The sequence below is a fragment of the Sinocyclocheilus grahami genome, unplaced genomic scaffold, assembly GCF_001515645.1.
Source record: "Sinocyclocheilus grahami isolate Dianchi unplaced genomic scaffold, SAMN03320097.WGS_v1.1 scaffold31.1, whole genome shotgun sequence".
Classification (NCBI taxonomy): domain Eukaryota; kingdom Metazoa; phylum Chordata; class Actinopteri; order Cypriniformes; family Cyprinidae; genus Sinocyclocheilus; species Sinocyclocheilus grahami.
In genome coordinates, this window is record NW_015505210.1 from 3473783 (window position 1) to 3486467 (window position 12685).

At 39.1% G+C, this 12685-nt stretch overlaps 1 protein-coding gene across 3 annotated transcripts in view; it reads right to left on the reverse strand.

Moving 5' to 3' along the window:
• Nucleotides 1-29: 29 nt before the first annotated feature.
• Nucleotides 30-12685, reverse strand: part of LOC107574902 (transmembrane O-mannosyltransferase targeting cadherins 3) — a 27692-nt gene continuing 15036 nt past the window's right edge. For all 3 annotated transcript variants that reach the window (XM_016261328.1, XM_016261343.1, XM_016261335.1), the window contains 8 exons: nucleotides 11585-11837; nucleotides 8070-8218; nucleotides 7856-7976; nucleotides 7522-7633; nucleotides 5918-6021; nucleotides 4401-4570; nucleotides 3529-3755; nucleotides 30-976 (listed from right to left, as the gene is read on the reverse strand). In XM_016261328.1, the coding sequence (XP_016116814.1) occupies nucleotides 111-976; nucleotides 3529-3755; nucleotides 4401-4570; nucleotides 5918-6021; nucleotides 7522-7633; nucleotides 7856-7976; nucleotides 8070-8218; nucleotides 11585-11837 (2002 nt within the window). In that variant the 3' untranslated portion in view covers nucleotides 30-110. The remainder of the gene's footprint in view (nucleotides 977-3528; nucleotides 3756-4400; nucleotides 4571-5917; nucleotides 6022-7521; nucleotides 7634-7855; nucleotides 7977-8069; nucleotides 8219-11584; nucleotides 11838-12685) is intronic.

Here is a 12685-nt window from a genome sequence, read left to right on the forward strand (position 1 = left end):
ATATATATATATATATATATATATATATATAAAAAAAAAAAAAACAGGAGTATCATTCTTGCACTTTAACTAGTTACATATCAAAATAGTGTGGTGGTTGATAAACAAGGCTAATCGCTGCTTAATATGCGTTCAATCTCCTCCAGTCTCTTCAAGGCAGCCGCCCTTTTCTTTTCTATATCTTTAATCTCTTTTGTGGATTTGCTCTTAGTCCGCTTGTCAGGCTGGCCTGCATCCAGCTTCTTTGATTGGCCGTGGCCCTGGCTGCTGACGCTTTCTTTGGGGGAGGATTTCCTCAAATTGTTCTCTTTCCTGGCCCCCTCCCCTGCTTCTGAGGCAACTCCCTGCCCTTCCTCCTCCTCCTGTTTGACCTGTGGTTGTTGCTCTTGCTGCTTGTCTGATGCCCTACCACCCTCTGTCGGTGCAATCGGCTGGCCCGCAGCGCTCATGGCGGCCATTTTGTTGCTTACGATGGCGAGGTGCCGTCGGATGTACTCTTCCTGCGGGGCCATAGCGAGCGTCTCCACCAGACAGTGCTCGGCACGCTGGAGCTCCCGTTCTTCAAAGTATACCACGCAGAGGTTATGCTTGGCCTGCACGTTGCTGGGGTCCATGTTCAAAATGCGTTCAAAACAGGCCTTGGCGCCACGCGTATCCTTGCGGTGGTTCATGAGGATGTCTCCCTTGAGGATGAGGCCTTTGACGTGCTCTGGGTGGTACCGCAGCAGCTCCTCAAGCACCGGGAGAGCATCCAGTTCACGTTGTGACTGAGAGTAGAGCAGGGCCAAATTAAACAAAGCGCTACGGAAGCCGGGTTGCAGTCGAATGGCCTCCCGCATCCAGTGCTCGGCCTCTTCGTTCTCATTAGCGTCCATTGCCAGCATGCCCAGGTTGAAGTAGCCGTTCGCATCATCCGGCTCTTCTTTCACATAAGTGAGAAAGCGACGGTTTGCCTCTGGACGAAATTTTGCCTCGCCTGTTAAAGAAGACCATTAGGAGAAAGGATTGATGCAAATTTTACAATTAAATTAATTCAAAAACAAAAATAAACAAAAGTGATAAGTCAAATCGCTAAACAATTAAGGAGAATTCAGATTGTCCTCATTTAATGATGTTGATCCATCCCATTTTTTTTTTTTTTAAATAGACCACAAAAGTAATTCATACCACATTGTAAAAACATTTCCACACAATGAAAGTGAATGTGGGAAAATATTTTTTTTCCCTTTAATTTTAGTATTGTAATAAAGCAACCCTACCAAAAAACAAATGACAAGGGAGTACTGTCACCAGATGTCCTTGGAGCTGTAAATCTTTTGAGCAACTAAAGTCAAATAAATTAAAATACTGCATATCCAAAAATATAGGTTATTTAGGTGTAGTTAACCCACATTAATTATTTTTATGCATTAAGTCATAATAAATGAAGGTCTTGTCCAAATGATAGAGCTTTTTTCTTTGTTTTTAATAATGTGCCCAAAAGCCTCATACTGCCATCTCTAGTATTTTGGCTCGGTTATTTGGCTTTGAAATGAGATCTACGTTGTTCACCATCCTATGTTGCAATGATAGAGTCAGAAGGAGGGTAAGGAGTGTCGGTCAGCTTTTTATCATCCCTTGAAATACTACTGTAGGCCAAACTGTGGAAAGCAGGTTACATTTAAAACAAACAAGCTTTTATTTGAAAACCAAGCGCAAATGTGGATGGGCACAACTAAAAAAACGAATGAAAGAATAACAGTCAAGCAGGCCTGTGAATTGATCGCGAAATGCTTCCTCAGTCACATGATTAAACAGTTTGTACAACAGGCCTAAAACCATGTGCAAATAAAGCCGTTGTATTCTTAGTATTTACATTGCAGCAGCGTAGGTGTGCTAATCTCAGAAAAATGACAAACTAATGCCTCACTCGAACTGTAAGAATCCATCCGTCTTGAATCCATGAAAAAAAATGACATAAAACTCAAAGTTAGGGTCAATGAGTCATATTCAATTTAACCGCATTTCTTTTGGATCAAACGCTAACACTCTTAGGCATGAGAACATGACCGAATTAAGTGAGAGGTTGCTGCCTTACCTTGAGGTGGCACGCAAAAAAATCCATAGGTTAATAACTTGGCTTACGCTCCTGATGTCTAACCTCATGTGAATCAAACATTAACTAGCAGACTGTTGCTTTCACAGAGTTAACTGAATACCTCACCGTTTCTTGTAATGGACCCAATGTTTTTTGAAGATCGGGTCTTATAAATCAAAAATTAAGGAGTGTATTTTGCAACATTTATTTCTTCAGAACCTACTGACTGAGCTGCATACACAGGTGGTACTGGATTTTAAGTCATCAATAGCTGGGTTTCCATGACCCGGCTTTTATGTGCATTTTGAAGTATCGCATCAGAATCGAGAGATGTAAATGCAGAATTTCGAATAAAAATGCCACAAAAAAGTTTTTACGCTCGCTTGAGGTGGTTTTTGAAAGGGTTAATGCAAATAATGGGAGATGGAAATGCATTTTGCAAATAAATTCCTCCAAGCGCATCAAAAAAAGTCATGTGACTTTGCGCTATGGGATGGCAAATCCTGACTAACCAGCGCACCGATCTTGTTCCACAGCATCTGAAAAGTTGTTATATGGTCATTCGGAAATGCCCGAGCAAAGTCTGTCATCAAAGTATTTCTGTATAATTGCCTCCCAGAACTGTTAAACGACTGCGTTCCCAAACTGCAGCATCCACCTCTGAAAGCAATAACCGCATTCATTGTGTTTCGTCTGCTCGTTCTGAGGTGCAAGCAATTTATTATATAGGAAAATTATTATATTCAGTAGCTTCTCCTACTTTTCTTAGTGATGTATAGTGCCAGTTTATCAGAAAGTGATGATTTTGTTCTCTTTGACTCGTTGGATGGAAACGGTGCTTGTTCGCAAATGTTTTGTGCGATATTCCAATTTTGCGCACAAGTTAAATTCGCAACTTTGGATGGAAACCCGGCTAATGGCACACCTCTGATACAAACGCTGTTCCAAAAGTTATGTCTCATAGCCAAAGATGCATTTCCAAAGTTGAAGGCATCATAGTATGCATATTTCTCATAGAAGGCAACCAAAGACTTCAAGATAGTGAATGAAGCGAGCGGAATGTTCCCTATAAATAAACTTAATGTGTTAAGGGTATCAATGAAAAACTGCTCAGTGTACTTAAAATGTTTTACTTGTCCTAATATTTCTATGTATGCATTTGTATGCTTTTTGTACATAGCTTAGTCGCAGGCTAACAAAGTCCTGAAAAGTATGTTTATTTGAATATTCTATTTTTAGCTTAGCAACGTGCTAACGACAACCTCAATTGCGAGTTGATTGTCTGCATGCCACAAAAAAAATTGCTGCCCTTGTAGAGCGTTCCAAATCGCTTATGATGTTTTATGTTGTGTTAGGATGCTTAGAAGGCAGCAGCCTATGTAGGTAGCTCACTAGGTTTTGTGACAGATCTAATTTCATTGCTCGGGTCAAAATGGCCATTGCCCACACACCTGACTCTTGCATGAGAAGCGCCGAGTTGAACAGTGCCAGTTTGTGCTGTGGATTCAGGTCCAACGCGCGATTAAAGTTTTTCAGAGCCTCTGAGGGGTCCTTCATCTCTATATTGACAATTGCCAGATTGTACCAGAGGTCTGCATTGGAATGGTCCAGTTCCAGCGCTCGTAGGTAGGCATCCTTTGCCTCACTGGGCTTGTTCATTTTCAGCAGAAGCTCCCCTCTGAGATTGAAAAGAAACAAAGAGATTTTTGGAATACCTCTCACAGGACGAGGATCTCAGAAATCATATGTACAACAAGAAAGATCGGTTTCTTTAAACGATATTTTCTTAGCAAATACTATCATACAATGGTTTTGGTTTAGTTTTTTTCCCTTTTCACAGTGTGGCTAAGAGAAGTTCTGACATTAATGAGAACCAAGGCATTCCAGTAAATCCACTTTCAATAGCTTATCTGATGAACATTTCATTAACAGGATGAGACATGTAGAGAGAAATCACAAAGTGTGAAGGCTAAGTAAATTTTCACTTGATGCAAAATTTTACAAAAACAGCGAACACCCTGATACTCTCTTACTGTGGCATGTGATTTCAGTTCATATCTATGAGAAATATTTTCTTACAGACAGCAAAAAAAAAGTCCAGGATGGGTGTGAAATTGTAAGACACGGGTGCTCAATTCTTTGACAAAATTGTATATCTTGAACATCATCCAATGCATACATGGGCAAAAAAAAACATGACTCTCAATAACCTCATAAAAGCCAAAATACTGTCTGAACTACAACTCGTTTCATTTGGCCATGTCAGCAAGCATGCAAGTATACAAACACATTTTTGACCCTGTCAGCATGAATGGAGACTTGCCGACTGATGTAGGCTTGCTTGAAGTCCGGTCTCATGCTGATGGCCTGCCTATAGAGTTGGTCAGCTTCCTCCAAGCGGGAGTCATTCGCCCGAATTAGGTTTGCCAGGTTAATGTAGACGTTCAGATGGTTGGGGGCCACACGGGTTGCATACTTCTTCCCTGGAATGATCTGCCAATATGTTTTGGAAAGGTCAGCCAAGGTTTTAAGCATTTACATTTACATACATTTGACTCTAGGTATAACAATAATATATTCAGTATGGTCTTTCTGTACATTCCAACATGAAATATAGAACCATGTGAAATTAAAGGCCATAAGTTCGGTTTCAAAAAAGTCAAGCAGAACATATGAAAACCATTTTTAAATAGCCAATATGCCTTAGGTACATCACAGCTATGAACCATGGTTTGCTACTTGCTAATCAGTTGCAAAACGTATTGAGGGGCATTCACTTTCTAGAGATAATCTGATTGGACTAAAATCTGTGTAGTGCAGGATGAGTCATCAATATGTTTGGTCCATTTTTCCAATACAAAAACAGTCAAATTTAAATGCACACACTACTGTTAAAAAGTTTGGGGTCAATACGATTTTTTATTTTTTGAAAGAAATTAATACTTTTTTTTTCAACAAGGATGCATTAACTTGATCAAAAGTGACAATAAATAAATTTATAAAATGTTTATTTTTAACAATAATGATGTTATTTTTAACTTTCTATTCATTAAAGAATTATGAAAACTATAGCACGTCTATTTTGCGATATTTGCAATATTATTAAATATTTTTAATTTTATATTTTATTTATAATTTATCCTTATTCTAAGCATATGGCATTTTATTAACAGCAGACAATCATGTCCCTGGCCACATGGGCAGTGTGTTCCCGGGTTCGTAGGATCACAGAACTCATTTATCCACCGTGAATAAATCACCATCGAGTTTTACAGTATCACTGAGGTGCCATGTAACTTTATTTTTCACAGATGTCAACATGAGAAACAATTACCATCCGAATAGAGCTTTAGACAGTTTATTACTTTAGTTATGGACTTTTAGCCTTTTATTTATATAAAAGAGAGAAAGGGGGAACAAGATCGCAGACCTTTTAACAGTCCCTGTGAGCCAATAACTCACAGCCCAAAACTTCCCTTAAAATTTGATCACCTTCTTTAAAATTACAGATGAGTTTGTTTGGTTTTGTAACATTCAGGCAGTGATAGTTTATCTTGAGATAACATAGGATGTTGTCTTGTGCCGTGCAACACAATGGCAGTGCAAAATTAAAATTGTTGCATTTGGCTCAGGGGAATGCAGTAGGAGAGGACAACAGGAAAGGAGGTAACAAGTTTTCTTGTGCTGAACTGCAAATCATATTTGAACTCCACTGATCTACCAATAAACAGAAGACTGCTTAAAATATCATTATGGTTGGGAGATGAAAGAATCGTTCATATCAAAGTTTGTTGACAGCCTAAACAAAATCTCTCTTTTTCTGATACGGAAATTTCATACCTGTGGCATAAGCGATTTCGCAATTATATATGCCTCCTCTGCCTCTCTGGACCTGTTTAGGTTTTTGTAGGTTCTCCCAACGTTCATGTGGGCCCCAATGTCATCTTAGAAGAGGACACAATGTTTAGTATAGAGTCATAAATCAAGAAAATAACACAGACTAAACCTCAAAGAAAGAGTAGATAGTGGAATCTGAATTATACGGCTTGACTGCAACAAATAATAAATGTTGCAGGCAGCTGACCAGTTTTAATACACAGTTGGGATTGAGAACCGGCGGGGAAGACCGGGAAGAGGAAAAGCACCTCCTGTGAAAGTGCTCCCTTTACAACCTTTTACAGCCATGTGGCCCATGTAACCTCAAAAAACAGAGAGCTAACCAACAGCATCGCTAGGTTTTGATGTGTAAAACTGATATTGCTACCAGCATTTTCGAAGAATTGCCTGCCTGACCACACTCAAGTGGTATAGAGTTTTTGTAATGAAAAGCAAACTGACGCGAATAGATAGCCTGTCCAGGATTTCCTCATTCATTAATGTGCTTACAGAGCTAATCTGGGAAAAACATCTTGGGTGGTGGATCTCTCAAGTCACATTAGCTCAATAAACCAACATAACTAAACCAATTAAAGTCAATAGTCTAATGCCTTTGGCAGCCACAGCTGTCTTCCTCACAGGTAGCTTGACAGAAGTACAGAAAAGCCAATAGAAAACCTAAATCCTCATCTTCTCAAACCAAATCCTTAAATCCACATATTCTCAAGACACTAAAGTGCGAAAATAGTTTTATACACCAATATTTTCATAGAGTTCCAATAAATACTACATAAACTACTTCTTGTTAGCTTATACACAATTTGAAATTGTCTTTACCAACATGCCTCCAAACTTATAATAATAAGGGAGAATTTCCCACACCTCCCTAAAACAACATACCCAATTGTGAGTTTTTTTTTTTTAAATAAGCTCCATGTTAACTTCCTCTGCCAATATTTTTTAAAGAACTGATGGAAATATTACACATGGAAGTCTTTTTACTATTTTGTGTCTGTGGAAAACAATGTGGTGAAAAATCATTCCCAGAGACATACTATCATTTATCATTTAGCACATTTATCTAAAATGACTCTGTAAAAACAACTTCAAGTCCACATAAATTAAGATTGGTCTCATTTATTTTCTTAGTATTGTTATTGTGAATGATTCATTGGTACTAAAGTTTGTGTTCATAATCTTTAATTAAAATGTAACAACTTTCTCTTCTTCTGACACAACTTTCCTTTTTGGTGATGGACACACGGACTATGGTGCCCCATACCTGGAATCTGTGCTCTGCATTTAACCCATCCAAGTGCACACACACAACAGTGAGTAGTGAACACACACACACACACACACACACACACACCCGGAGCAGTGGGCAGCCATTTTTGGGAAGCAGTTGCAGCACCCACTCCAATAAATTCACAATGGATAAAATCCCAATTCTAAATTTTTTCTCATTGAATAACCTGTTTCATGCACAATTATGCAAGCAAAATGGTAACGTTTACTTTAAAGATGCTAGGGTAAACTTAAAAAGATAATCTGGCTAAGTCAATTACCTGGTTGCACTCTTGTGGCCTGAAGGAAGTATCTCAAAGCTCTCTCATAACTGTTCTGATTCTCTAAAGCATGTCCAACATTGTTCCAGAGTTTTGCATTGTTCCTGTTCACCTGGAGGAAAACAATTTTGTTGTTTCAGGCCAGGCTGACATTACAAATCATATTTTCCAGACATCATTTCATTGTACTCTTGTTAACGTCTGGAATCGTCCTTTGATATAAGGTTGGATTTATTCAAAGTAATGATCTCAAAACACAAGCATAAAATATGTATGAGCCTGTGGCCAGATGTGCATCTATAAATGAATAATGTGTCCTTGGACGTGTTCATACTTTCAGTGCAGATGTAAAAAGTGTGTATTCGGACTCCCAATCCCAGTTTCTGTTGAAAGTCTTCACGGCGTGCGTTGTTAGAAGAATTCCCATGAGCAACCAAGACATTTTCTTTAGGCCTCTGGATAATGTCACAAACAAAGGGAGTGAGTCTCTGAACAAGTCATTTAAAGGGAATAACATATTTGTTTAGATTCGTTTAGAGGAAGTTTACCCTCTTTGGGACAGGAGTTTAAATCCATGGGCTACCAAAACACAAAATCCCATGCTGGGCACGTACAGGACCCTTTCAGCCACAACAAAGCCCACAGGGAAAAACAGGTTGGATGCAGGGATAAAAGGAAGGACGATCAGCGACAGTGCCTAAATGACACAAAAAGACAGAAGAAATAATGAAAATATTTGTATTAAACAAATAAATAATCCAAAAATGGAAATTTGTGGTTCTTTGAGAATTATCAACAAAATAAACAATTTACATACATATTTCTTACTTTATGCATTAATCAGTTAATAAAAAGAAAAATAGTACTATGTAGTTTTCCACACTGAACAAAATACTTTCACAACAGTGAATAAACTCTAAAATAAATAAAATCTAAAAGCACAGTTCATATCTTCTAGAGACATTTATCATGTTATTTACATAACTTCCTTTTGATCTTCAGCAATAACACAGTAAATTACATGGGATGTTTGCGCTCATGACCAGGGGTCCGTCCCAAGGAGAATGCATCATAATAAAGGAATAATGGAGGGTAAAAAGGAGAAAAATATTTTCTTTCGTCTGTCGAGCAAACACAGTCCTTGGACCCCTACGTGAAAATGAAAATCACTGCCCATTCAACAATGAAATGACCTGGTTTTTTTTCACTCGCTCTTTGAAATCTAATGAGAGGAAGTAGAAACGCCAGTTTCTCTGGCAATCCAATTGGGGATTTGTCTAAATGGCAACCCTGAGTAGGGACAAAAACAGCCTGGTAAACCAAGAAATTCCATTAGCAAAAAATCTTGGATTTAAATGTTCTCATTGTTTGGTTCAGACAAGCTTGTGCAGGTCTGAATGCTAATCACTCTGGTTTCATAAAGCTTTGTCTGAAACCAAGACCATGAGTTTGATTAATCTGGAACTAAACCCAATTATACATGCTTGACCTGTAGGACAAGTGCAAGAAAACTACTGAGCCACATAATCATGACGGTCCGAGATAATTTCTCTGAGTAGTGGAAATGTTCAAACAGATATGATTGATTCAACACAAATGAGAACATGTCATTGCAGTGCTCCTCAAACATGGTCCTTCTCATCAAAAACACAAGCAAACACTCCTGTCTTACACAATGCATGCCAGGCCACAATATGTAAGATTGGGATTATAGGTTTTGTTTATGAAAAGCACCTTATGACAAGGTGATGGATCAGAATTTTTTGAAACACTGAACCCCTGCGAGGGCACAGCCCTTGGACACCCTGTTTTGAAGAACAAACTAATTTTGTTTTGTCTAGCTACAGCTAATCTCACCCTTTCTATAAGCAGAAGAGTCACTTTTCAAAGCCCGCTCGTATTTATGAGTTTATCATCAAGTAAACCGCAGGGTGCCATATAGAGGAGGCTTTTTTAATCGAGCCATCCCGAAAAACAGGGGCATTCATCTCACATTGTGAGGTCTTGAAAGTGAATCGCAGAAATTGGTTTTGGCAGCAGCTTCAGAGTGAGTCAAGTACCAAACCGTCATGTGTTGCTTACGCAGGGGTGGATTTAACAGAGCCGAAAGCAGCAGTACGGGGAACATCATATTTAGCCAATTTACTTGATGCTTCAGAGGACAAAATCAATCTTGATGAAAGCAGTTTCTGCACAAACAAGAGCTTTGCCTGCGGTTATCATAAGCTGTGCGCTGCATGCTGTTTGGTTGCTTTGGAACATGCAACACAGAAAAAAAAACTTCACAGTCAAATTAGCCAAACTTTCACAACAAAAGTGTTTCCTGTTTGCTCAGATTGAGTGTCGAGGGTCTGCACACAGGGAATCATTAAAATAACTAACCGTGGCCAAATAAAACAGATTCGGACCAATATCCTCACGCAACCTGTTCTCCGTCTCCTAACCACACAGACCAGAGCAAAATCTTAATGCTCAACCCCTCCCCCCTTCATCTTTGCACATTGTTCGTTAATAGTGATTTGTGGCCCCCCAGTCTCAAAGAGCGGCCTCTGCCAACAGAGCGAGGAAGTTCACCAAACTCTGTTGACAGCGCGTGGAGACGTGGATGAAGAATTCATGCCGCTGTTACACAACAAACGAGAGGAGAGCTGAACACACAAGACAAACGGATTTCAACTGTGACATAGTGAACTCTTACGAGTGTGGAATCAGTCAGTGGTCGAACATATGTAGACATCAGAGCTGCAGTGCCAGACTATAATATGATAACATTATGATAGACAGAAAAACAGTTATTTTGGCTGTAAATTGAGAAGAATAAAATGTTGTGTGAAACTAAACATTTAATGAACACTTTATGAAATACACACAAGTTGCACAAGTTCAGTGAGGGGGAAATCTGTGTGTTCAGACAGATGACATTACTCATGCACTGTGAGTCGCGACACTTTCCAGGTGCGGTAATAAAAAAAATTGGTCCAGATTACATTGGACCGTAGGTTTGAAATAGCGCGGACAATCTTCAGGTGTACTTTTAGACTTGAACGCAATGATTAATGCCTTGTCCAAAAATGTCCCATTTTGGGTAGTAATTACCATCTGTTTATAATGAAAGGCTGTGATGCATGTGCATGTCTAGAAATGAAGTGCCTTCTTTAACTTCCTTTTAGTTAAAACAGCCAATCGCCTTTTCGGCTTTTAGTTCCCACAAGATTGCGCACAAACTGGACCAGCCTGAAAATACATGTCTTTCCAGTGAGTTTAAATAGCAAAAATTGTGTTGTCAGATGGTATTACTGATTTGATGTGACTGAAACGTAATCCTGACAAACAGGGTCCAAAATTAATTCCCTCACCAAGTGCATCAGTTTCAAATTGTGCATCAGTTGGGCAGAAATTTCAGGAACTGCAATAAAATACTTTATTTAAATGAAACAAGAACGATAGTCCTTAATTGATGAAGTGAAAAAGTTCATCTGTGACCAATTTTAGAGATTCAAGTATATAGAAAATGTTCTGCCAGTTGCCAATATGGAAAACGGCTGTGCCAAGATGGACTTGGAGTGGAATGACTTGCATTAAAGGGACTTTAAGGGCTAATCAGCAAGTTTCCAGTAAATTGCTCAAATCCTGTCATTAGCGTCATGCCACTGAAGCATATACGTCTCACATCTCCAGTTGTTTTCTTTTCTCTTTATTTCGATCACACAACGATCGTCTTAGCTTACACTATACCATGAGGAATATTTAATTCAGGACTAGGTTTATTTGGATTCTGGCAAACCAGCTCATGTGCATAGTTCACCCGGTACGGATGAAAACACCACTAAATTGTATCTGACAGATTTCAAATAAGGCTGGGGATGATATATTATTTCAAGCTGTTTGTGAACAAACTATAATAAAAACACAAGAATCAACATCTCATTCAAGTCATGGTTACAGAAATGCATTTTCACTAAACAAAAAGTTCAAAGTTCACATTTGAAGAACCCATTTAGATCTATCGGTTCCTCAATACAGACATAATCAGATTTTCCATAAGCCCCACCCACAAACGTACCATCATGATGATCTTTGCAGAGCTGTGGCCGAACCAAAGGCCTTGATAAGCCAGGAGGCTCAACATGCCGTAAAATACCACTGTGACGAGGTTGCGAGGGTCCAGCAGGGTCTCCACAAGGGGGATAGTGCCCATTGTCCAGTCACAACACAGCTCAGAGGGGTTGAGCAGCAGCCAGGCGTTTACTGGCAGGAGGTAGTTGAAGGTCAGCTGCCTGGTTGGGGTGGAGCTGATGGCAGCTGGATTATCAAACCTGATGATAGATGGCAAAGAATTAATGAGCACTCCTCTCCAGGCTTTGCCCCCCCACGGACATCCCTGTGCCCCCCCCCTCCTGAGGGGGATGGCCGGACTTTAGTTTTGCATGTATAAAAGTCTAACTGATTGCTTTTAGATGGAAAAGCTGCCCATAACTCCTGGTCTAGTATCTGTTTTCTTCGTAATAATAGCATAACGAAATACATTTGGCAAACAACCCAGTGTATCTGCCCTTCTGTTTTGGAAAGCATCAAATTATTTTACAATGCATTTTTGCAGAGGGGAGCAAAGTAGCCAATCACAGACATGTTTGTTGATTTCTACAACGCAATGGCCAATCAGATGTGTTTAGGATGGAATCCACGCACTCACCGCTTTTTGTCGGGTGCTGAGTTTCTATCATGCTCGTAACTTCATTAAAAAAAGTTTCATTGTGTGGTCACATTCATTGGTTAAAATAACTTTGTGAGATTGTGATGAATGAGTGACCGTTTTTAATAAATTTAAAGGGAGCGCTCTTTCCATGCTGTATACAATAATATATTCAGAATTTAAATAAAACGTGTGTGTTTCATGCTTGACAAGCGGTCACGTACGACACAGAGATAGCCAACTACTACATATAGAAAAAGATAATAGCCTAATTTCAGAAGCACAAAGTGATGTGATTCTGCAACAGAGCCTGGTCCAAATGCAGGATTTAGGTAAGGAAACTGTTATTAAGTATTTGTAATGGCAGCCATGCCAAATCATGCACCTGCTTGCTTTTCTGTTTAACTTAAGTGTTTTTGTGAACGTATATGCTTTAATAACAAATAATTGTAACATTTTACAATAAGGTTC